The sequence below is a fragment of the Tachypleus tridentatus genome, chromosome 10 (genome assembly GCF_004210375.1).
Source record: "Tachypleus tridentatus isolate NWPU-2018 chromosome 10, ASM421037v1, whole genome shotgun sequence".
Classification (NCBI taxonomy): Eukaryota; Metazoa; Arthropoda; class Merostomata; order Xiphosura; family Limulidae; genus Tachypleus; species Tachypleus tridentatus.
Window position 1 is genome coordinate 108,854,989 of NC_134834.1, and position 26,189 is coordinate 108,881,177.

Genomic DNA, 26,189 nt, shown 5'->3' on the forward strand with positions numbered 1-26,189 from the left:
TTAGGTTACACTTAAAGTAGATGTTATAAAATATAGTATATAAACTATTATCTTAATAGGTTTTAAATTAGTGAAACTAAAAGTATTGATAGAATGTACTATATAAAAATTATTTAATACGTTTTAAATTAGGTTACACTGCATGTAGTTCTGAAAATATTTAGTACATAAATCATTTTCCAAGAGGTTTCAAATTAGGGTACACTTAATGTAATTGCGATAAAAGTTAGTATATAAACCGTTATTTAGTTAACAGATTTGGTATTAGGATACACTGAATGTGGTTCTGATTTTATTTAGTATATAAACAATTATCGTAATAAATTTTCAGTTAGGTTACACTGATAAAATTATGTATGTAAAAATTATCTCAGTAGGTTTCAAATTAGGATACAATAAGAGTAGTTGTGGTAAAATTTAGTATTTAAACCATTATTTTAACAGGTTTCAAATTAGGGGCACTGAAGATAGTAATAGTTTTGTTTGTTTGTTTGTTTGTTTTTGGAATTTCGCACAAAGCCACTCGAGGGCTATCTGTGCTAGCCGTCCCTAATTTAGCAATGTAAGACTAGAGGGAAGGCAGCTAGTCATCACCACCCACCGCCAACTCTTGAGCTACTCTTTTACCAACGAATAGTGGGATTGACCGTCACATTATAACGCCCCTATGGCTGAAAGGGCGAGCATGTTTGGCGAACCCGCGACCCTCAGATTACGAGTCGCACGCCTTAACACACTTCGCCATGCCGGGCCCTTAGAATTTAGTATATAACGCATCTTGTCAATAGAGGTCAATTAAAATTTTCACTGAATGTAGTTGTGATAAAATTTAGCATATTAACCATTATTTTACTTGGTTGGAAATTTGTTTAAAATAAATGTAGTTGTGATAAATTTTCATAAGTCAACCATTATTTTAATAGTTTGTAATATAGGTTACACTGACTGTAGTTGTGATAATATTTAATAGATAATATTTTAATAGTTTTGAAATTAGGTAAATTTAATTTAATTGTGATAAAAGTTAGTATATAAACCATTATTTTAACAAGTTTTAAATTAGGTTACACTGAATTTAGTTGTGATAAAATTTAGTATTTTTTCCATTATTTTAACAAGTTTGATATTAGATTACAGTTACACTGAACCTACTAGTGATAAAATGTAGTACTTAAACCATTATTTTAATTGGTATGAAATTAGGTTACACCGAATGCAGTTGGATTAAAATTTAGTATATAAACCATTTTTAAAAGGATTCAAATTACGTACACTGAATGTAGCGATAGAACTTTGTATCAAAACTATTGTTTTGACAGATTTAAAATTAGGTTACAGTAAAGTTGGTTGTGATAAAGTGTAGTATGTAAACGATCATTATTTTAATACGATTTAAAATTTCGTTAAACAGAATTTAATTGCGATAAAATATAGTATATAAACCATTATCTTAACAGTTTTCAAATTAGGTTACAATGAATGTAGTGATAGAATTTATTATATAAGCCATATTTTTAATAGGTTTCAAATTACGTTACACTGAATGTGGTTCTGAAAACATTAATGCATAAGCCATAATCTTAATTGTTTTTTAATTATGTTACTCTAAATGTAGTTGTGACAAAAGTTAGAACATGAACCATTATTTTAATAGGTTTCAAATAAGGTACAATAAATGTAGGCATTGAATTTAGTATATAAACTGTTATTATAACAGGTTTCAAATTATATTACACTGAATATAGTGTGATAAAATTTAGTACATAAACAATTTCTCTAATAGGTTTCAAATTAGTTTACACTCAAAGAAATTGTGATAAGCTTTAGTACATAAACCATTATTTTAATAGGTGTGAAATTGGATAACATTTTGTGTAGTTGCGATAAAAAAATTTTTATTTTAATAGGTGACAAACTATGTTAATAAGATATTCTAAATGTAGTGTTAGAATTTACTATATAACCCATTATTTAATAGCTTTCAAATTAGGTTACAGTGAAATGTAGTTCAAATAAAATTTAGAATATAAACCATTGTTTTAACAGGTTTGAAATTAGATTACACTGAATGTAGTTGTGATGAACTGTAGTATATAAACCATCAATATTTTAATAGTTTTAAAATTCGAGTACACAATGTACTTGTGATAAAATATATTATGTAAATTTTTATTTTAATTGTTTTCAAATTAGGTTACACTGAATCCAATGGTGAAAAAATTTAGTATGTGATCCATTATATTAACAGGTTTCAAATTAGGTTACACTGAATGTAGTTCTGATAAAATTTATTACATAAACCATTATCATAATAGGTTTGAAATTACGTTATTCTAAATGTAGTTGTGATAAAAATTAGTATTTAAACCATTATTTTGATACGTTTGAAATGAGGTTACACAGAATATGAATGTGATAGTATTTAGTATATAAACTATTATCTTAATAGAATTTAAATTAGGTTACACTGAATGTACTTGTGTTAACATTTAGTATATATATCTTTATCATAATATTTTTCAAATTAGGGACACTGAAAGTAGAGATAGGATTTAGTATATAAACCATTACTTTAATAGCTTTAAACTTAGGTTACACTGAATATAGTTGTAGTAATATTTATTGCATAAACCATTATTTTAATATGAGTGGAATTAGGTTACACTTAGTGTAGATGTGATAATATTTTGTATTTAATTCATTATCTTAATACGTTTTATATTAGGCTACACTGAATGTAATGAAAAATTTAGTATATAAACCAGTTTTTCATACATTTAAAATAGGTTACACTGAATTTGTGTGATAAAATTTATTATATAAACCATTATTTTAATAGGTTTCAAATTATGTTACACTGAAAGTAAATGTAATATTTACTACATAAACCATTATATTAAAATGTTTCAAATTTGGAACACTGAATAAAGTGATTGAAATCACTGTATAAAAAAATTATTTTAATAGGTTTCAGAACACGTTAAACTGAATGTAGTTGTGAAACATTTAATATATTAACCATTATCTTAATACGTTTCAAAATAGATTAAACTGAATGTATTTGTGATAAAACTTAGTATATAAATCATTATGTTAATAGTTTTCAAATTAGTGACACTGAATTTAGTGATAGAAGTTAGTATATAAACCATTATTTTAATTGGTTTGAAATGACGTTACACAGAATGTAGTTATTATAAAATTTAGTGCATAAACCATTATTTTAATAGGTGTGAAATTAGGGTTACACTTTAGGTACAAGTGGTAAAATTTAGTATTTATCCCATTGTCATATAAATTACGTTAGAGTGAAGGCTATAGTGATGAAATTTAGTATTTAAACCATTATTTTAATAGGTTTCAAATTAAAGTATCCTTACTTTACTTGTGATACAACATAGTATATAAAAAAATTATTTTAATAGGTTTCAAATTAAGGACACTGAATATAGGGATAGAATTTAGTATATAACCAAATAATTTAATAGGTTTCATATTATGTTACACTGAATGTACTTGTAATAAAATTTAGTATATAAGCCACTCTTTTAATAGATTTTAAAGTAGGTACACTGAATGTAGGGATAAAATTTTGTATATAAAGAATTACTTTAATAGGTTTCAAAAAACGTTACACTGAATGTATTTGTTGTAAAATTTAGTACATGCACTGTTATTTAATAGGTTTTTAATTAGGTTACACTGAATATACTTGTCATAAAATCTAGTATATGAACAGTTATTTAAATAGGTTTCCAATTAGGTTACACTCAATGTTGTTGTGAAAAATATAGTATATAAACAATTATATTAATAGGTTTCAAATTTAGTTATGATGAAATTTAGTATATAAACCATTATTTTCATAGGTTTCAAATTAGGTTACAGTGAATATAGTTGTGATGAAATTTAATCTGTAAATCACTATATAGGTTTCACTTCTTTTGCCCATTACTTCAGGTTTTAGCTTTGTGTTAAATAAAAATGCTGTGTGAATGTTATGTAATATAATAAACTTGACAAGTTATTTCATGTAAACATTAGATAGCTAGTCAATATCTTAGTTTGCAAAGATCTCAAAAAGATCACATGGAATGTTCTCAGGTAGGATTCAAAGTACTGCTGGTTCAGAAATCTTTCACAACATATTAACAATAATAATGCTATCTGTATAGCATCAATCTCTTATCATCCTGTAGTTAGTCTGTTTATTTATTAAACTGAAAGGTGAATAACTGAAACCCCAGTTTATTTTCACACTGTATTTCAAACATTACAACACAGGGAAGGTGTACATTCTGTATTCATAGATAATGATAATAAATATCAAGGTAAAATTATTTCAAACTTTATTTTACACAAATAATAGGAACATTAAATTGAAGAATGGCCAAAAAAAAATGTAAATGTGACACGTCTGCCATATAGGTCTTAACAATTTTCAGTAACATGTACATCAATACATTTTGATGTACTGATAAAGAAATAACATAATATCTTACAGATTTACAATCAGACTGATACAGAAACTTATTTTTACAAATATCAGGATGCTGGCAAATGGAAGGTGATTTTTTTTTCCTTTTAAACCTGTTTTCACCCTATGCACATTACAAATTTATACAAACTGTAAAACACTACAGTACCTTCACTTTGACTCAGATCTAGATCCAATGAAGTGAAATACCAAATCTTATTAAAACTCCTGGTAAAAAATATAACCACACAAATGTTAACATTAAGTTTTTTGAAAAACGTTTTCAAAAAATACTAAATCTCTTTCTTTCAATAGATGATGTTTCCTCTTTCATAATTTCAGTTTCTTTTTTAATTATTTAAAAATTGTAAGGTCCATATTTCTTTACTGGAAGCAACCCCATTATCATACAACAGTGTACAATATATAATAGTGAAATTACAACGTTACTTTATATACATCATGAAGATGGCAGATGGAAATTAAAAACAAAATGATCTCCGAGGATGACCGGAAAAAAAGCAGTTACGAACGATTAGTAACAATGACGCCTGGCCGAGAGTAAGAAGTCACTGGTGGACAGTGAAACAATTGTTGCATCACGAGTTTATTTCTAGAGATATGAAGCTGAGAACTTGGAGTGGACTCAGAAGCTGACCTTGTTTGTTCGGGTGGTTCAGGATCATCACGGAACAAGTGATCACCTTCCAGATGCCGGATAGCTTCAACAATTGTTTCCAGATTCTGTCTTGATGTGCTGTTTCCTTTACACAGATTCTGTGGTTCCTTTGCCTCTGCCCTTGGTACCTGGACAACAGAATTACCATAAGTTGCATGAAGTACTTCTTCCGAGTTAGATTTCCTTCCAGACAAGTCCTGTGGAGATTCTGGTGCTCTGGAATTAGAAGACTTTATTCCCTCAGGTGAAACATCATCCTCTGGTCGTACACTGACTAACTGCTGCTGTGACGAAAACTGACTGACAAACCTTCCCATGAGACACTGAAATAAAAAACAAGTTTACTTTATACGCAGTTTATTTTCCTTAACAACTTACCATTTCTTGCTTAATAAGTTAAGCAAAAATTTTCAAATGAAGAAAATATAAAAAATGTTATTTCAATAAGGACACAAAGCATTCACGAACATATAACAGCAACAATTCAGATGGACTTCATAAGTAAATTTTCTCACTATGTAAAAAACAACAATAATAACTTGCAAGGTGAATACGGCTGTGAAATAATAACACTTCATTAATAATATAAGTATTCTAATTATGAGATAAACAAATATTGTACATACCTCTGATGTTTGGGTTTGATAGACCTGACTTTCCAAGTTCCGTGTCTGTTCTTCTAGTATCATCCGCAGCCTCCTCTCTCGATCTAGCTGGACACGAAGCTCTAACACTTCAGATTTCACTTCTTCCAAGTTGGATTTAGACTCTTGATGTGGACTCATATTTCCAATCCCTTCATCAGAAGACTCTGCAGTTGTAACTGAAAGACAATGTGGTCATGATAAATGAATGCACCAATGTAAAAATAATAGAAGCTAATTGCTAGGTGCATAAGCTCTTTCATCTTGTGCATAAAAGTCATAAGCTTCACAATAACAGAACACCTTTTAGGACAGTTTACACATTTAGAAAATTAATTTTTTTAAGAGACTGATGTGGGGCAAACTTCTGAACATAAACTAACAGTGTCATGAGCTATTTCAATAGATTAACAGTTAAACTATCCTTCAATCAAAAGAAGGAAACTAATTCATAATTATAATAAATAAACTATCTGTAGTTATATTAGTTTTTAGCATACTAAATATTATTCACCAAGTTAAACTTACAAATCTCTTGCATTAACAATAAATTACTAGTGACGATCTGCAGTGGTCAGATTTGGTATTTTACTGAATACTACGTCTCATAAAATGTTTTCAATAATGACCATGCTTCATCACTTCTCCAACACTGATACATTCTCAGCATCTTCAGGACACACTTCAACTAACACTGTACCTTCCAACATTGATACAGTTACAGTATCTTCAGGACACATACCATCTCACATTTTACCCAAGGAGGTTTTAAAGCTGGTCCACTAGATTTAGATTACAATGTGCTATCTCTATTTTTCTTCCATACAGCAAACTGTAATTCTCTTCATATTACATCAAATTATTCTTCATTAGGACAGTCCAGTCCCATTGCAACCATGATAATCCGAGCACTCTCCTGATGAGCATCATCCACAAGTGAAGGTGCCACCAGAAACACGATACAATCTGTATGTTCACTTACTGTAATACCTCCATCCATTCTAAATGAATTGCTACCAAATAATCAGTGAACAGTGATGCATGGATTATATCATTCACTTCTGGCTCTTTTAAAACATAAACTATCAATTATTACAGAGACATAGAACCTCAATATACTTTTGAAATGTACATGTGCCAAATGATACCAGATGTAGTGTACCTCGACAAAACTCAACACAACTTGAGTAGCATGACAATCAACTGGACAAACTGAAACACGTCATCCCAACTTTAAACCTGACTCATTACAGTTTCCATACTGAGTGAATGTGCTACTAGCAATTCTCTAAGTCACTTATTACTTGGGATAGTCACTTTTAATAAATATCCATCTAGTGATCTGAAACCACACTCATATTCTTTCCAACACAAACCAAGAATGAGTTACCACTTATCTCTTTGTGTATGTGGTTCCCAACATTTGAACATAATATAAGTAGTAATTATTACACTTTAGAATTGGATTTTAGGATGCTCTTAAATATTTGGTTCTTTCACATTTTGTATTATTTGTATATATTGGTATCATTTGTTTTACTACATACATTAAGATTTTGCACAGAAAGGTTTTGGACATCTACCCACCCACCACTTCTTTATAGATATATATAATTAATAAAATAAAAAGAGTACATCATAAGAAAGAATACTGCGAATTTATCACAGCATATCCAAATCTTAGATGAAAACAGTTAATTTTAATTTTACTGAGAACATAAAACAAAATGAAAAAGACCCATCACAGCTACAAAACAAGCATGTTTTACTTAGAAACATTGTAATGTCTTCAAAATACAGTCTTTATAAATGTTTACAATATATGTATGTATATATATTGGGCTTTTCTTCAGCAAATATTTTAATGAATATATTTTGACCAAGATTAGTTGCAATTGTCCAACTGTAAAAATAAAATAAGTGGCATTATACTTGTTAAAGATTACAGAAAGAAACTGTTTTTCTATTATACAAGTAGAAAAAATATTAAATTTCAATCAAAAGACAATGATAAAGAATAGAAAATAAAGGATATATTTGATATATTAATTTATGTGAAGTCTGTATTGTTTATATTTATGTAAAAATTGTATTGTTTATGTTTGTAGGTTTTGAAAAACATATCTGATTTAAGTTATTTGTGTTTTAGTTCAGTGATATTTCTACAACTGTAATTTAAATTCTCTCTAAAATTATGTCCTCAAAACCATGGATCCAATACAAAAAAAAATACAGAGAAAGAAATGGAACAGTTCAACGATTGTAATGTTTTGTTATCCACAGGTACAAACCTGTTTGTGTTTTGGTTTATATAAAACACAACTGGCAAATATCAGTAACCAAATATATAGAAAATTCCGAGGTATGCATATGAGATATTACTGTTAACCTATCTAAGGTATGGTAAGGCATGGTTTAAACTTTGGCAAACAGCTGTTTAAATTCACCATCTTAAACTGCATGCAAAACTTTAATTTTGAGAGACAAAAACATGAAAAACCATGCCTTAGAAAGAAGGCTAATTTTTTATTATTAATTCACCATACTGACTTGGAGTTGCTTTCATAATTACTTACTGTGTTTGACTTTTTTCCTCTTGGGTAGAGGAGAATCAGTATTGCTTAATTCATTTTCTAGAGTGACCTGCGAGTTCAGCAGTCGCTTTAGTTGACAGTTCTGAGATAACAGTTTGGTCTTCTCTTGTTCTAGTTGATAAATATATTCTGATGTGTGTTGCAGAATGGCAGCCTGAAAATATGACCAACATTTAGTTTTACACAAAATATGTTTCGATTTATCTTTCTTCTCTAAGGTTTTACCAATTATTTAACTATATATAACCTCAGCAAATACTATTCCAGAGGACCCAGAATTAAATTTCCTATTTGAAAATTGAATAATGAAGTTAAATGCTAAAATACGACAATTCAGTTTTCAACACCTTTAACCCAACTCAAATAATTTTTATTGTCATGTCCAGTGGGTAATGTTACCCGGTAAAATGGCAATAGAGCGAGAAATAACACGACGCGATGGACTGGTCTGAATTGGTCACTCCCTAGCCTCCACATTTTCCTGGTATCACTTCACTAGACTTCTTTCATTGGGGGTATGTTAAAGACATTGTGTATCACCCACCAACAGCAAACTTGACAGACCTAGAGATCAGGATAACAGACGTTATCACCACTATAACTACCAACATGTTGCAACGAACGTGTAGTTAAAGTGAATATCTATTTTACGTGCTGAGAACCACTAACGATGCACATGAAGTTTACCGACACGACAATAAAAACTGTATAGCTATATTTCTTTATTAATCTAATTATTAGAATTTAAAATAGGATAGACAGTTTTGAACAACTTGTATAATGGAGCAGTGTTAACAGTAAATATTTCAGTGTGTTAGTGAAGCATAACACAGGATTATTAACAGGACATAGTTCATTCTGTTGATGCGTTTAAACTTCACATTAAAAATCAACTACTTTTGGAAAAAAAAAATCTCCCATATTTCCTTCCACTTTTGTAACGATTTTTTATCTATTTAAAAATTCATGTTGTTAACAGACTGAATTTAGCTAAACTACTTATAATAATCATGTATCAATTATGCTGTCAATAAATCATATATTTGTACATTTCAAATACATAAATAATTAACACACGAAATTCTAGGACAGTTGGTGGAAACGTGTAACGGCAAATTCAACGATTTACAAAAGTACGAGACAAAAATTTTGATACGGAGTTTTCTTATTCTTCACCATACTTGTCTTAAACAAGAACAGAAAAACGGTTATTCCAGGCGGACGGAGCAGAGGCAGGTGGTGGATAGAACAACAGCTGTCGAACACCTTGGTTACGGATACACACATGTTCGTGCATGAGTCACTTGCGCGTGAAGATATTGCTACGGTAGAAGTACAGGTGATGCAATAGCGTTTACAGGGACTTTGGCGAGTTCAAAACACCAGGAAAACAGCATGATTTTTAAGATTTTCTGATAAAAATCAGCCGGATGTTGAAGGTAAAATCTCAGTAGACGTTACGTATCTCTTGTAAACAATTTTTTTTTTTAAAGTTACGCCGAAATATGGCGAAACGCCAGAAGAAATAAAATTTGCTAGGCATTCGTGATATAAACAGCAGATGTTGTTATTATTTTTGTTACCCACGTTCTGAATCAGAAGCAAGTGACTGGCTTATGGCTGATAGCGGAAGTAATGGAAGCCAGCATTTCCCAGAGTTTAGAAAGGAAATCGATGATTTCCTAAGAAGTAAAGTGTGGGTTTACACTTTACTTAGCCAGGTGTGGGTGTACACAAACACCCTTGAGGGACCAAACGGTCCCGTGATGTCCGAATTTCTCAAGCAAGTATGTCTTTCAATGAATACACAATACTGTTTACTTTCCTGCAGTTCAAGTATTTATTTACAGCGTACAGGATGAAAAAGAATGACTCGCTTTTCCTTATGAGTTCTAACTGTTACAGTCCTGCATGGTCACTGGTTAGGGAGCCCGACTCGCAATCTTAAGAGTCGGGGGGTTCGAAACCCCGTCACACCAAACACGTTCACCCTTTCGGCCGTGGGGGAGGTTATAATGTTCCGATCAATCACACTATTCGTTGTTAAAATAATAGCGCTAAAGTTGCTGGTAGGTAGTGATGACTAACTGCCTTCCCTCTAGTCTTACACTACTAAATTAGAGAGAAGGCACATATAGGTGTCGTGTAGCTTTTCACGTAATTCAAAACAAAAACGGTAAACACGGTAACTAGCCCGATGTGGCTTTGCTAAAAGACAACACACACACTCAAAACAATCTACGAAAATCTTAAACAAACTGTGTTCGCGAAACTAAACATTCATAAATCCTCTGTTTTAATTTTTATTTTACACAACTCTGATAAAATGAAGAAAATTAAAATCAGTTTTTTAAAAAAAGTGCCTATTTTCACTTCCTAATGTTTAAAGATATCCACGGAGTGGAGGAAGAAAGAGTGCACTAAACATGGTAGATTTCTGGTTACATTTAACACAGCAAATGTTTACTGTTGGACCTCCTGAGGAACGAAACTTCTAGAGCGACACAATAAAAAACAGACACAACACCGGTTACGGTATCTAACTGTTAACGTTATTGTTTTGTATCAAGTTCACAGCACCGGTTACGGTATCTAACTGTTAACGTTATTGTTTTGTATCAAGTTCTAACTGCACGATGATTTGTATGTTGTTTTGTTCCTTTTCACAAAGCTGCATAAAGGGCTCTTATCTCTCCACTATGGGTATCGAAACCTGGTTTCTCGTGTTGTAAGTCCGTACCCCTGCAAAACAGGATGGGACGAACTGTAAAAGATTTAGAAGAGAGGCAACCTAAATTACTGGTCCTGATGTGACGTGAAACCCCTGGAAGGCAAGAAGGAAGTCTACACCCACCCTAGTTCTGAGAACACCAATTTAGGAGTAGGAGGGTTCGTATAATGACGCATTGTAACGTCCTTAACACATACTAGCAACAAGACAAACAATAAACTTTGTGATCTACCGTGTTTCTCCGATAATAAGATCTACCCATAAAATAAGACCTAGTGTGATTTTTGGGGATAGTTTTAATATAAGCCCTACCCTTAAAATAAGCCCTAGTTAAGAGTGGCAGGAAGAGGAAAGAAATAAAAAAAATTAATTTATTAATTAGTTTAATAGTTAGTTAATTAGTTTGTTTAAGTATTAATTAGTTTGTTTAAGTATTAATCAGTCAGTTTAATAGTTTAATAATAGTTTATTTTAAATGGTTAGTTTAATAGTTTTACTTTGTAACTTCATTTTTTTAATATATCAAAATAAGACATCCCCCGAAAATAAGCCCTAGTGTCATATTTTGGAGTGAAAATTAATATAAGCCCTGTCTTATTTTCGGAGAAACACGGTAAAATGATAACGAAACAATACATATGTACATTTAACCTTTGTCATGTATGCCCAAGTTAAATTAAGTCACAAAGGTCACAACACTACAGTAGGCTGAAATTTATATTTTGAAACTAATTATGTAAGCGTCGCAACAGTACAGGATATTTTTATATGTGACAGACCCTCGAATACCTCGTTATCACATATCTTATTTTAAAAACTTCCGTAATTAAAATAATTCTCAAACCTAATGTTCCCTTACTGAGTCTTTCAAACACCTTCGTTTTCTTTATTACAAAAGTTCCAAATACTAAATAACCAGAATCGATATCCTGAAATATTATTTATTGAACCCATCTTTAAAATGTTTGAAAACAGATTCAGTCATTAAACAAAAAAAAATCTTTTAAATTAACTGTCCCCCGCTGCGACAGCAGTAAGTCTTTAGATTTACAATGCTAAAAACATGGATTCGATTCCCCTCGGAAGACACAGTAGAGAGCCCGATCTGGCTTTGCTATAAGAAAAAACAATTTCAACAACAATTATAATGACAACAACATCTCAAAAACTCATGGTATTATTACATACGCCACAAATAAGTGTAGGCCCGGCATGGCCAGGTGGTTAAGGCGTTCGACTCGTAATCCGAGGGTTGTGGGTTCGAATCCCCGTCACACCAAACATGCTCGCCCTCTCAGTGGTGAGGGTGTTATAATGTGACAGTCAATCCCACTATTCTTTGGTAAAAGAGTAGCCCAGAAGTTGGCAGTGGGTGGTGATGTTTAGCTGGCTTCCCTCTAGTCTTACACTGCTAAACTAGAGAAGGCTAGCGCAGATAGCTCTCGAGTAGCTTTGCGCGAAATTCAAAACAAACCAAACAAATAAGTGAATGATAGATCACCACATCTGTTCATGGTCCTTCTCACAAAGGGTGAGAGATATTACTGTCTTTACTGAGGAAATAAATTCTACCAAAAGGTTGTAAACTGAAGGTCTAATTCGGTATTAGTTGATGCAAGTGTTTAATATCAGTAAATACACATATGCTAACATGAACGTTTAAACTTTAGTATCATTAACTACGTACCATTTCTAAATACAACAAATAATAGTTACATAAGTTGCACTGAGATAGAAATCCAAGTAAACATTTCAAAACAAATTAACAGTTTTCAGAGGATACTGCTAATATAGCAGCAACTGTCAGACGATACAACACAGCAGTAACTGTCAGATGATATAGTTAACACAGCAACAACTGTCAAATAATATAGTTAACACAGTAGCAAATGTCACATGATATAAGTATTATGACATAAGTATACACGAATGAAAGAAAAATCGTCCACAAAACAAATCAAACCCCTGGTGTCAACGGGAGTTATTTAGAACTACCGACACCCACACGCTCAGCATGAGAGAGTGTAGCTCGATCTATTTTTTTCGTTTTCTTCAAAAGTTGCACCGGAAAATATGGTGTAATAACATAGCATACTTGTCTTCTATTGTAAGTTACTTCCAGTTTTTAAAAGTTTAAAGTTTCCATAAGCTTATTTTTTTAATCACTATAGCATTACTTTCTGTAATTGTAAAATTCACGACTGAGACTGGAATTCGAATAATTACCATCTCACGCACCGTTTCACCGTTCCATTATTTGTTATTTTATACCATGGCCCAAATGGCTCATCCAACCCTACTATCAAACAATTTATTCTATTTACAATCAACAAGTTAAAGTAGCCTCGGGATTTTTTGAACGACCGTTTAAAAACAAAACTGCACTTATCGAAACCACTAGCAGTCAACCAATCTTTCTACTCAGAGATCTAACAACCTGAACGGCGGCAAATCTCGCGACACCCGTACCTCCCAAAACTACAACCGTTGTGAATGAAAACCGGCGCGATTGAACTGGCACTTTAAGTGGTGGTCCAACATTCCAACAGTGCCCTGAGAAGTGGGTCGTGTGTGCGTGTCTATACACAGCCCTACCCAGTTGCAGCTGGCGAGAGAAGACTTCCGGCCACCCATCGCTTTTCTGTACCATTCTAATTCTAGAAACATTTTCTCGAAGAAGAACTATCGACCATGACGACTAAACTGGACACCAATATTTGTAAATTCTGCAAGCTAGCGTATAATTTACAGATTCCTTACTATCATAATGTATAATTTGATATGTGCAGTTAGGGCTAGTTAGACTTTGTTTCTAACGTTAAAAAATACGTAAATAAGAAAAAAACAAGACGAATAAATAACAGCACCATAAATACACCCATACTAGTAATAATATTACTATTTAATATTATTTTAAACGAGTAAGTGAAACAAATTAATATATTTAAACAACCTATAAATGGATATTGTTTCGCTTCATGAGAAACTGAACTTATAAGTAAAAAACAAACAGGCAGACTTGCTAAAAATGTAAAGTAGAATCACAAATCGTATTTATTTTTTGCAGTCTGGTTCGAGAAGGACACATCGAGAACAAGGTGAATTCCGCTACGACTTGGCAAGCACTGGAGGAGGGTTTATACTTATAGCCGTGAGGGAAATTCTTCAAAGAACGTTGCCACTGCGTACAGTAAGCACGAACGCCTGAAATTCCTAGCCAAATATGGTAAACCGGCAACGCTCTGACGCGTTAAGAACTTTCTATACGCGCCAGAAAAATGAGTTGAAAATCAATTTCACAAGTTCGAACACGCTTCCCAGGCATAAGATAATGTTAAATTATACTGTACATTTTGAAAGTGAATTTTGATCAAAGCAAGCTAGGTACACGGATCAGAACTAAAAATATCCACCTCGACATGAGTATAGCTATTTAAATATGATTTACAAATTCCACTGTTTATAATTATTAGAATACATTGATTTATCAGTGGGCAAAAAACACTATTCAAGCCATATGTGTACTAACACACACACGTACACTAATAAAAGTCGTCAACATGGCATCCAAACTTTCTAATAGTATATTTACACATACGTAAAGATGAACAAACTATATCAACATTTTATCAACACCGCTGCTGGTTGTGTATGGTATTTTAATAAAAACCTTCAATTCGGAAAATAGTCCAACAGTAACGCAAAACAAGAAGTGAGAACAAAATCAAGTTGTTTCCAATTTAACCAATACATCATCGAAACAGCTTATTTTTATCTTTTATGACGAAACAGATGGATGAGATATAAACATACTGAATCGGTAACGTAAAGTGGAATTACAGTGACCACTCACTCTTTGTTGTTAGTAAAGTGGAATTACAGTGACCACTCACTCTTTGTTGTTAGTAAAGTGGAATTACAGTGACCACTCATTCTGTGTTGTGAGTAAAGTGGAATTACAGTGGCCACTCACTCTGTGTTGTTAGTAAAGTGGAATTACAGTGACCACTCACTCTTTGTTGTTAGTAAAGTGGAATTACAGTGATCACTCGCCCTGTGTTGTTAGTTAGATACATCAATGTATATAGTATTAAATAGTAACAAACCATAATCAATATTAAATATTATACCAATACCCTGTATTACTGTAGCCAGTACATATATTGTACTCAGTCACAAGTAGGGACTTAATTAGGTCCAATATCCTGTGTTACTGTAGCCAGTACATGCATTGTACTCAGACATAAGTAGGGGCCTAGTTAGGTTTAATATTCTGTGTTACTGTAGTCGGTAAGTACAGTTCTTTGTCATTAGTAGGGGTCTAGATAAGTTCTAAATAAAGTAAATGTTTAGGTAAAATTAAGCATCTTACGTTACAATAAATCCACTTATAAATCATGTCTGTTAAAGCTGCCTAGCAAGTAATAAACTTGAAGGTTTTTTTTTTTTTCATTTGTTTTGTTTTGTTTTTGTAATTCAACTCAATGCGCCAGTTGGTCATCACACGAAAACGAACTGAACTGCTTAGTATTATATTAGGACCTGTTAACGTTTGAACCAACCTAACGGTTATTTGTCAGTCCACCTGGCAACTACAGGTAGAGGCCTCGAATCTGAGAAGAGCGTCTGTAGGAAGGAATAGAGTAGAAGAAATCACAAAAGAACTTCCGGTGGTTCGATATTAACAGATGCATTACTGTCTCTCAGCTGCTCACCAGCAATCTGTTCTGTTCTCCCGCCAAATCTATAGGCTAGCTAACTATAGGACGCCAAGGGCTGAAAGACCCCTTGTGTCACAAAGGAAGGTGCGGGTTTAAATAGGTGAACAAACGCATTCATTTTCATAACTGTGCAACAGTTGGCACTACACTAACCTGTTCAACGTTGTCTCAGTAAGAAGTATTTCTATAGACACCTTGAAATCGGACAACAACAACAACAAGATGTATAAAAACAACAACAAAGTTTCTACATACCCTCTTTTAAGCTGTTCAATAAAACTGTTTTCGGATTCCTCAACTATTTAAAAAAAAAATAGTCTCAAAAATTTAAATAGAAATGCCCAGAACTGTGGGCCAACTGACTGCTCTGTATTTGCGTCACTTAAGACTTACGCTATTTGGTTTTAAAATATAATTATTATTTTTTAACCTCTAGCTCTAACTCTGCTTGCATGGATGCCACCTGTTAGGCATTGTTATCACTATAAACCGTTTAAATACCTGAACTTTTAACACTGGTATCTTACGAAACTTAATTCATTTTTGGTTCCAAATAGTTATGAACATTTCAGGTTTTACATATTACCACTAAGCCAATTTAACGTCGACACGTATTAATTAGACAAAATATTTGGAATGCCTAGCAAAACGTATCTGGGAAATAATCGTTTTTTGTTGGATTTCTTTTTTCAGTTTTGTCCTTTCAAAAATAACTTGAAAACTGGTTAATAAATACTATAAAGATTCACTTGTTTCGGATAGCTATACAATTGCTATCTGCGCATGCGGTACCTAATTTTAAACCGATAAACTAAAATAAGTTATTTGCGAGTATCGTCAGCTCTTGGGCTTCTCCAACTGAATAGTTAGGTCCGCTTCTTGTACAAAGAAAATTGTGACAAAAAGTTACTTGGCCCATCCAAGATATACTTCAAAACGTACACAACGCCCTAGCACTGTCTTTTGCCACAGTAGGCTTAGCAACGAGTAGAATACTGACGCTTTCCTGTTGACGATGTCCCTAATCACGTGACTAAGCTGACATTTATCAATAATACACAGCTTGTCTTCATATTATGAGCAACAGGCCTCCGTAATTAAAGACACAAATATTACATCTTTAAATAGCACATATATTTCAGACGTCTTTTAAAAATAATAAATTTTAAAAGTTCAGCGCACCAAAAAATAAATTATATACGAAAACCTTGTCTTTTCATTCACAATTATATCACACGAGGCTCGGGCTGTTACAAGATATTAGCACAAGCGTTGTTGACACTAATAACTACGAAAATTAAAAACAGTAATTCCAATCTAACCCACGGTTACGCTTTACAGATACTTTATTTTCTGTAGAATGTTTTCCTTTATTTTTCGTGAAAATTCTTATATCCAAATGAAAAAAAGAGAGAGAAAAAAACTAACTCGTTTTCAGTGGTCGGAACCATGCACCAAATATTAATGCGCAGTAAGTACCTAAAAAGCTTTCTACACAACTAGATATACGTAATTTATGTAGACGTTTCTCACCAAAATCAATATTTAAGGTCTATTTCCATTTACGCCAAAGTAACTATATCTACTAAAGCTCTTGTGGTCTGTAATCAGTTGTACTTGTATTTACGGTTCTTTATCGCATTTCATGTGTATTCTAATACGTAAATACGATAACTGTGTGGTGTAAAATACTTCTAATAATATGTATACCTTGTACATACAACTATTAACTTTAGTTTGTCACCAAAACTCACTACACTGTTACAACCCTATTAAACACTACTGCTCGAGATTCTCTCTATTTATATATATATATATATATACCTTGCTCAGTTTCTCTCCTTCATTTAAGGGCAACAACGCCCTCAGTGACTGAAACCCTGCGTTGATGCTTTGCATACGTCTTCGTTCGTTATTATTCGCTATTTCTCGTCGTATTCGCTTCTCGTGTTCTAACTGTGTTTTCGGAGATATTGGCTGGTTACCAAGTCTGAAATGTAATTTTTATATAAAAATTATAATTATTTCTGTCCATACTGTATTCATCAGTACAACTGAATATATACAATGAAAATATTCATGATGTAAAACAAGTCATCTTAAGAATATATCGATGATTAAAGTTACTTATTAATTTTGCTTAGCTATTAAAATACACCTTTGTATAATGTATTATGGTTTGCAAGTTAGCTATTCTGTTATTAGTTTTCGATAAATGGTTATTCAAAATATATTAGCAAATTTTTAGACACTGCAAATTGACTACAAAGCTTAATGAGATTATAAATTATCGTTTTCTGTTTTTCGTTAAAATAAAATTTAAACTAATTCATAAGCTTTATTAAAGTTGTTTTTTTAATACATAAAAATACCGGTTGAACTTAGATTATATGTTAATGTATATCACGTACAACACACACATCCCATGACATAATTTGTCTGTCGTCAATACTACCGATATTACTTCTTCCACTTGGCACAATGCCAAAGTTTTTACCGCCATTGTTTTATTCCACTGTAGTGGGTGTGAAACTTCACTGTAGCCGGCTTTATGCCAGGATGTTTTGCCGGTTTTTAGGGCCGGCAGATGTAAAACGAGTATTTACATATACAAAATATACGATCAAAGATATGCTTTTATGTACTTGCGTTCATAAACTGTTGGTATAAGATGGTGTGTACGGGTAAATAAATTATAACACAATGCCCTATTTCATCACAATTTCTTGGATATTTTTCTTACATTGAGGTTCTGAATTGAAAACCAGAGGCACGTTTAACTCGCATCTGTTCAATTTATTCCAAAGTCTTTCGAGAAATATGTATGTTTGTATATATACATATATATACTTCCACAGCTAATGAAATTTACGCTTACGAGTATGGATAATCTTAAAACAGTTATAATTATTGTGCTAATTCCCATATAACCTGTGTCGCCAATGTCAACACTGCCGACCTTACTACAGTAGGCCTAAGTGTTATTGATATTCAACTCTATACAAGTTTAACAACCGATACACTATTTTATTATAAAACCACAACTGTGACAAAAATTGTGAACACATTTGAAACACGCTACGTATATCTTGACAAAATGTAGTGAAGTTAACAAGCGTTAACTGCAAAATAAAACTTAGAAATCATGTATAACTATAACTACAAGTTATGTTTCAATAGGGTATGTACAATTAAACTTACAAGCGGTTCCCAGCCATTAACGAAGTTAAATTCTTAGGCTAAAGACACTGATGTAAAGAGAATGCCAACCACAATTATACCAATATACTTACAACGTACAAAATACAAGTTAATGTAAACAAATAACTTATTCAAATGTCATTACACACCGAGTGCCTAAATCAACCAATTACAAATATTATAACAATAATAATTTTGGGATTTACTTATTAGTTTTATAACTCATTGGTTAACACATCATAAATCAAACTCCATAGTTAATAATACCAGTAATGTAATAATAATTACGAAGTATTATTCAACAGCTAATCGTTTCCGTCTTCAGTTAATACCGTAAGGCTATTGGCCCGTTCATCGGTGTGATTAGACTAGTAATTTCAATGTCAAGTTAGCGAAAACGAAAAAATACCAAAATAAATGAGATGTTTATCTTCATCAACAGTAATTCAGTATTTTGTTGTTACCTGCACAGACTACCAATGCCTTCCTCTTCCTGCATTTTTAGTTCTTGGAGTGTTCTTTTTCTGACACTATTTTGCTGGTATAAAGCCATCCTTTGAATTTACGTTAGAGAACGTGAAATCACAACTACAACGTCTCTAATCCACAGCCGAGTATGGTGTAACAACTGACTCTGTTTACAACAACTGACTTAATTCATCAAGAGGCTGCGTTTGGCGGGAAACGCAGTGGTGGCGAGAGCTACAGTGGTATGCTTTGCCTCAAGATGAATTTAATAGAGCTAGTTGAACTATATTTTATGAAGCAGAATTTTATAATTCTCATATATTTATTAATATTACTAAAAATGATGAAAGCAGTTAAACAATTTTGAAATAAAGCTTGTTTCTTTCTGCTCTCTTTGCTATTGCGGATGTTTGTTAAAACAACATAAAGAATCAGCTGGAGCGGTGACAGTCATAGCGTAGGTTTACACGCGCCAGCTGTCCATGGTAAAGGTTAGGAGAATTTAAGTAATTTAGCAAGTAACAGACTCAGAATTCACAATATTTTATAACAAATACCAACTTGTTAATAATATTTAATTATAAAATTTAATTAAATGTAAAAATATTAAAATTTACTTATTCTTTTCCTGTTTTTGGTTACACATTAACATAAGTTTAAATACTATTTCCATATTCTTACTAGTAAAACTTCCTGTTTAACCGGTAGCATCCAATCACACACGTAGAAATACGCGTAGGTTTTCGTCTGGAAAGATATGTCGTTGGATCTTAGTTTTAGAATTGAAAAAAACAAACAAAAAGAAACACGAAAATGATTTATTTCAAGTTAAATTCTTCAAAATTAATTCGCTTTTGAAAGCATAGAATCTTGAAATTATTACAAGAGTTAAAAATATATATAATTTTAGTATATAACCGAAATTATAATAATTTTATAATACGTCGAAAGAGTTTACGTATTATTTCTGGTATAAAATTTTTCAAAACGTAAATAAGGCCACAACACACTGTGTAAACCAAGCTTAGAATATTACTATTGAACGTGAATGTGTTGTGTTTTCTTATATCAAAGCCACATCGTGATAACTGCTGAACCCACCGAGGGAATCGAACCCCTGATTTCAGCGTTGTAAATAAAACATAGTCTCGAAACCTGGATGGTTAGGTTAAAAGCCTCACGATCTACCGACTGAGTTATCCGGGCCTCATATTTGTTTTCTTTATCAGTTTAGTACCTTCATTGTAATGGGTTTTACAATTAATGTTAACTTTAAACTTCCTGCCCAAAGTAAGTAGTTTATGTAAATAATTCCATCTTTAAAGCTATTATGCCAAGTGATAATTCAAGAACTAATGTCAAATTTTATTGTTCAAATTCAATGGTTCAAACAAAGAAAAGCAATTTTTAACATACTGTCCAAAGTTAATAGTTTGGAGAAGGGATAGCAATTTTAACGTTAATATACAGAGGAATTAATTTATCTAGATAATAATAACGTTTATATTGTAGTTTCTAGTTCAGTATTTGCTAGAGCGGATGTTTATTTCATGTTTACTGTAGTGTAGTGTACACCCAGCATGGCCAGGTGGCTAAGGCGCTTAACTCTTAATATGAGGGTCGCAGGTTCGAATTCCCGTTATACCAAACATGCTCGTCCTTTCAGCGATGAGGGCGTTAAAATGTGACGATTAATCCCCCCCAATTCGATGGTAAAAGAGTAGCCTAAGAGGTGGCGCTGAGTGGTGATGACTAACTGCTTTCCTCTAGTCTTACACTGCTAAGACACTCGACTCGTAACACGAGAATGCCCGACACGACCAGGTGGGTTAAGACACTCGACTCGTAACACGAGAATGCCCGACACGGCCACATGGGTTAATACACCGTCAAAGGCCCGACATGGCCACGTGGGTTAAGACACTCGACTCGTAACACGAGAATGCCCGACACGGCCAGGTGGGTAAAAACACCGTCAAAGGCCCGACATGGCCAGGTGGGTTAAGACACTCGACTTGTAACACGAAAATCGAGGGTTCGAATCCCCGTCACATCAAACATGCTAGCCCTTTCAGCCATGGGGATTATAATGAGGGTCAATCCCACTATTCATTGGTAAAGAGTAGCCCAAGAGTTGGCGGTGGGTGGTGATAATTAGCTGCTTTCCCTTTAGTCTTACACTGCTAAATTAGGGATGGCTAGCGCAGATAGCCCTCGTGTAGCTTTGCGCAAACTTCAAAAAAGAAAAACCCCATCAATAGATGTTTCTGAAGCGTTCTTAGTAACTTGGCGAAACCGTATGTGAACATTTAGTGAAGTTATCAGTAAACCAGTATACCTGAATTATCACGAAAGTCACATTTCTAATACATTTACTCTAAACCGTATTTTGACAAAGAGTAATACGTTTAAATGATTAAAATTTTTTTCTCTTTTGCATTAAAATGTTTGTTTTCCTTGTTTTATCATTACTGAATTATATTCAAGAATTTTGACCTGATAGTTTTATATTTGTACACAGAGTTAACGCTTTTGTGTACAATTTAATGCTGTGGCTGTTGTTTGTTAATTTAGTGGATTAAATGTAATTTCTGTTTGATTATATTTGGGAGAAGTTCATATCTTGAAGAGTTATATCATCTTGGACCCTGGAGTGGCCTAATGGTTAAAGTGCCGGGCAGCGAACTGAGAGCTATAAAATAACAATTAATTCCCTTCATTCGGTTTGAAGCTGGTAAAATTATTGTGGTTGCTGAATGGCTGAATTACACCTGGACAGTAATTCAAATCTAAGGATTGCTAAAGCTGAACCTTAAGGATCTCTGCGTCGTCAGTTTTTTATATCTGTGTGTAAAGTGACGTTCTTGTTGAAATATCAATACACCGATGTTTTTGTTTATATAATACAAGAGAACAGAAAATGCAAGTGGATTTACTGATGATAAGTTATCTTGGCTGTAAGAACGCCATGACGAGTGCAAGATGGATTTAATTTTTATACTCGAAAAGTAGAACACATCGCCTTGTGATGCACGCTCTTATGTTTTTATTTTATAAATGACTTTATCGGGTGTTTTCTTTTTATTGTTTGTTTGTTGTTTGAGAGTATAGTAGCAGTTGCTAATGTATTGTATCTCTTTCCTGTCTTTAAGACAGGATTAATATGTCTGCCTGATTTAGATGCAAAGTCGTGTTTCAAGGTCTAAGATTTAGGCCTTAAAACAGCGTGGTATACGTTAAAAAACAACTTTAAAACTTTAAATGATATCAATAACTATACGCCCCCGTGTGGTAACGTCGATAAACTAAAAATTAATCATAATTTGTTATTCTTTGTTTCATAGTCCTTTACACAAGTGACCTAAAATATTTGGATAACATGTCACATATCTTCACAATTAATTATTTGTTATCGTTACAATTAGTCCAACTTGGGCTCTAAGCACAAAGGTACCAGCCTAAACTCTAAACTCACTGGTCAACTGACGCTTCAGAAAGAAGAGGAAGGTACCAACTTAAGACTCTAAAGTCATTAGTCAACTGACACTTCAGAAGGAAGAAAAAAATGGCAGCTTAAGGCTCTGAACTCATTGGTCAGTTTATGCTTCGACAAAACTTAACGAGCAAGGTATGTTATTACTGATTGAGAATCAATACAAGCTTACCGAAAGTATATTCCCAGCTATCTTAAGGCACAACTACTATTATTATGTGAATTGTAACTGTGAGCTCACTTTTGTGAAAAGAATGTGGCAGATGGCTGTCACGTGATCTGATATACACATTTTAGTGGTATATAAAAGTAGTTTGATTTTTTAGGAATTTCGCGCAAAGCTACACAACCATAGGAGGGCTATCTGTGCTAGCCGTCTCTAATTTAGCAATATGAGACTAGAAGGAAACAGTTCTCACCACTCGCCGCCATCTCTTGGGCTACTCTTTTCTTAACAAATAGTGGAATTGATCGCATCTTTATAAAGCCCCCATGGCTGAAAGGGCGAGCATGTTTGGGTATTACGGAGATTTGAACCCACGACCCACACTTTGCAAGTCTATCCCCCTAACCACTTTAAGTACAAACACCAATCTTCAAAACTACAGCCACGGAAAGTTTCCATGTTGTTCCTTTTCCATTTTTACAAATCATTAGCAGTTTATTTTCTTTGTAGTTGAAAAATAATGTTCCTCATCCCTTTTAACTAGATGAAGACACTATCAGATATATAAATCTGTTTACTGTAGAAGGTGTTATTTAGTGATCTAATATTATTTAAACTAGATGAAGACACTATCAGATATATAAATCTGTTTTGTAAAGAAGGTGTTATTTAGTAATCTAATATTAGTTAAACTAGATGAAGACACTATCAGATATATAAATCTGTTTAGTGTAGAAGGTGTTATTTAGTGATCTAATATTATTTAAACTAGATGAAGACACTATCAGATATATAAATCTGTTTTGTAAAGAAGGTGTTATTTAGTAATCTAATATTAGTTAAACTAGATGAAGACACTATCAGATATATAAATCTGTTTAGTGTAGAAGGTGTTATTTAGTGATCTAATATTAAATGGTATTTCTTTTCATAACAAGAAAGTTAAAAATAATTATTTTAAAGGTGATAGCTGTGGCAAGTTTGGTCGTAGTTCGATAGGAGTCGTATGTTGTCTGTGTGTGTGTGTGTGTGGTTCAATCGTTGCAGTATCGTTGACGCCAAGTTACTCGAATCTTCGATGTTTTTCTCTTTACCATTACATCGTCATGTAGTTTATAAAGGTTCGAGGCTCAGTGAACAGTGTATGAATACAGGTGACCAAGGGATCAAGTAGTCACAAATAAAAGTTGGGAAACGTTGTTAGCTGATGTGTGAGTGATTAGTCATAATGGGCGGTATGTTAAAGCGAATTTCACAGTTTTATAGAGTGAATGAGAATAATTTCTCTTGTCAAAGGTTCTAAAGTAATTGAATTCGCCTGTGTGTACTTTGACGAAAAGAATACTATTATTGTTTGAGGTACAATTTTGTTAACCAACAAGGTAACGTAAGTGAATGCATCGCACATTGTATAGTATGAAGCAAAGTAGAAAAAATCAGTTAATCTTGCAAATTCGATTATAAAATAATTAAATCGGCCTGCGTGGACATTTGACAAGAAAGTGAAATTTTGTAGAGTTTCAGATAATCTTGTGTTTTCCTATAGTGTGAAGAATTTTTGCATATACCTTTGACTTGTTTCGAATATATTGTTTAAAAAACAAGTGACTTGCGTGCTTTCTGTTTATTGTTCAAATTTATCACCAGTAACTCACAAACACTTACACTAAAAGAATCCTAATCTGGAAATAGAGAGGATAAGAGTACAATTTAGAATCGTCATGCTCACCCAACAGAAAGATGAAGGACCCAAATTGTCCAAATCTGATGAACACAGAATGACGTGGATGGTTTCTTGGAGAGATATGAAAGATATTCACCGAAAGTCGGAACTGGGACAAAGCAACTGAGCAGACTGTGTCAATTCACTTCTTACAAAAGAAGGTCTACAAGTATGTGCAGGCATGACTTCAGAAAATTTTATAGACTATGACAAATTAAAAGTGGTCTTGTTAAAACGATATGAACTTCTGGAATAAAGTTTTTATTGGAAGTTCAGAGATGTGACATTGGATAAAATATATTTCAGTTTGTGTCACTTCTATCACGATATAGACTGACATGGCTAAATGTGACAGTAGTTTTGAGGGACAGTTCTTTATCAGATGCTCAACTGACATTCCACTATTCCTAAAGAGAGAACACCAAGAAACACGGATGAGATGATCAAACTAGCAGAACGGTTTATGAAAGTTCATGAAGGGGGTATAGTGGGCAACTCCAAGAACACGAAGTTAAAATCGAAACCAATGGTGGCTTAATAGGAACAGAAGTCTACCAAAGATGACAGAAGATTAAAAACAGATGCTATGTTCGTTATAAAACAGGACACATTGCAAAAGAGTGCAAGACCATCACGAACAAGCAAACACAGAAATCTAAACATAAAACAGGTAGAGCTAATTATAAATATGGTGCTGACAAACAACAAGAAAATTGTAACTGGCATTATGGGTGCTGCAGTCAAAACAAACAATAAAACAATTCTTGATGACGTGAAACCCACTTGAATTAAAAACGTATCTCAGGACGGCTGGTATGGTATTAACACTTTTACTAATAAAGCAGAGAACAACGTTTCGACCTTCCTAGATCATCTGCAGGTTGGTCGACCTAGAAAGGTCGAAATGTTGTTTTCTGCTTATAAATAAAAGTGTTAATACCCATACCAGCCTCTCTGAGATACAGAATTAATAAACCACTTCAGATGTAGCACAAGAAGAAAGTGACGTCCATGATTGATCAGTGCATGACTAATTGTCAGATCAAGTTAGCAAATGGATCAACAGCAGTTATTGGAGCATGTTACATATATTGATAGGTGCCAAAAACTCACAACTTGGCAGTGGGTGAAAGCTATGTTGAGAACAAGAAAATGAAAGTTCTAAGAGACACTGGGTGCAGTATTGAAGCAGTGAGAACCAGTCTAGTATTTAATAATCAGATGACATACAAGGTACATTTGTGTGTGCTAACTGATGGAACAGTGAGAAAGTTTCCCATAAAGGTAGATAT

General features: G+C 33.0%; 1 protein-coding gene across 2 annotated transcripts; it reads right to left on the reverse strand.

Moving 5' to 3' along the window:
* Positions 1-4,228: 4,228 nt before the first annotated feature.
* Positions 4,229-19,751, reverse strand: LOC143230060 (transcription factor AP-4-like). 2 transcript variants are annotated; one of them, XM_076463059.1, is made up of 5 exons: positions 19,512-19,751; positions 17,671-17,836; positions 8,377-8,548; positions 5,783-5,979; positions 4,229-5,479 (listed from the first exon to the last, which is right to left on the reverse strand). In XM_076463059.1, exons 1-5 carry the CDS (start codon positions 19,598-19,600, stop codon positions 5,003-5,005), a joined length of 1,101 nt encoding a protein of 366 aa, XP_076319174.1. In that variant the 5' UTR covers positions 19,601-19,751; the 3' UTR covers positions 4,229-5,002. The 2 variants fall into 2 exon arrangements, with proteins under 2 accessions (XP_076319174.1, XP_076319175.1); XM_076463060.1 differs by lacking the exons at positions 17,671-17,836; positions 19,512-19,751 and adding an exon at positions 8,794-9,556.
* Positions 19,752-26,189: the final 6,438 nt, after the last annotated feature.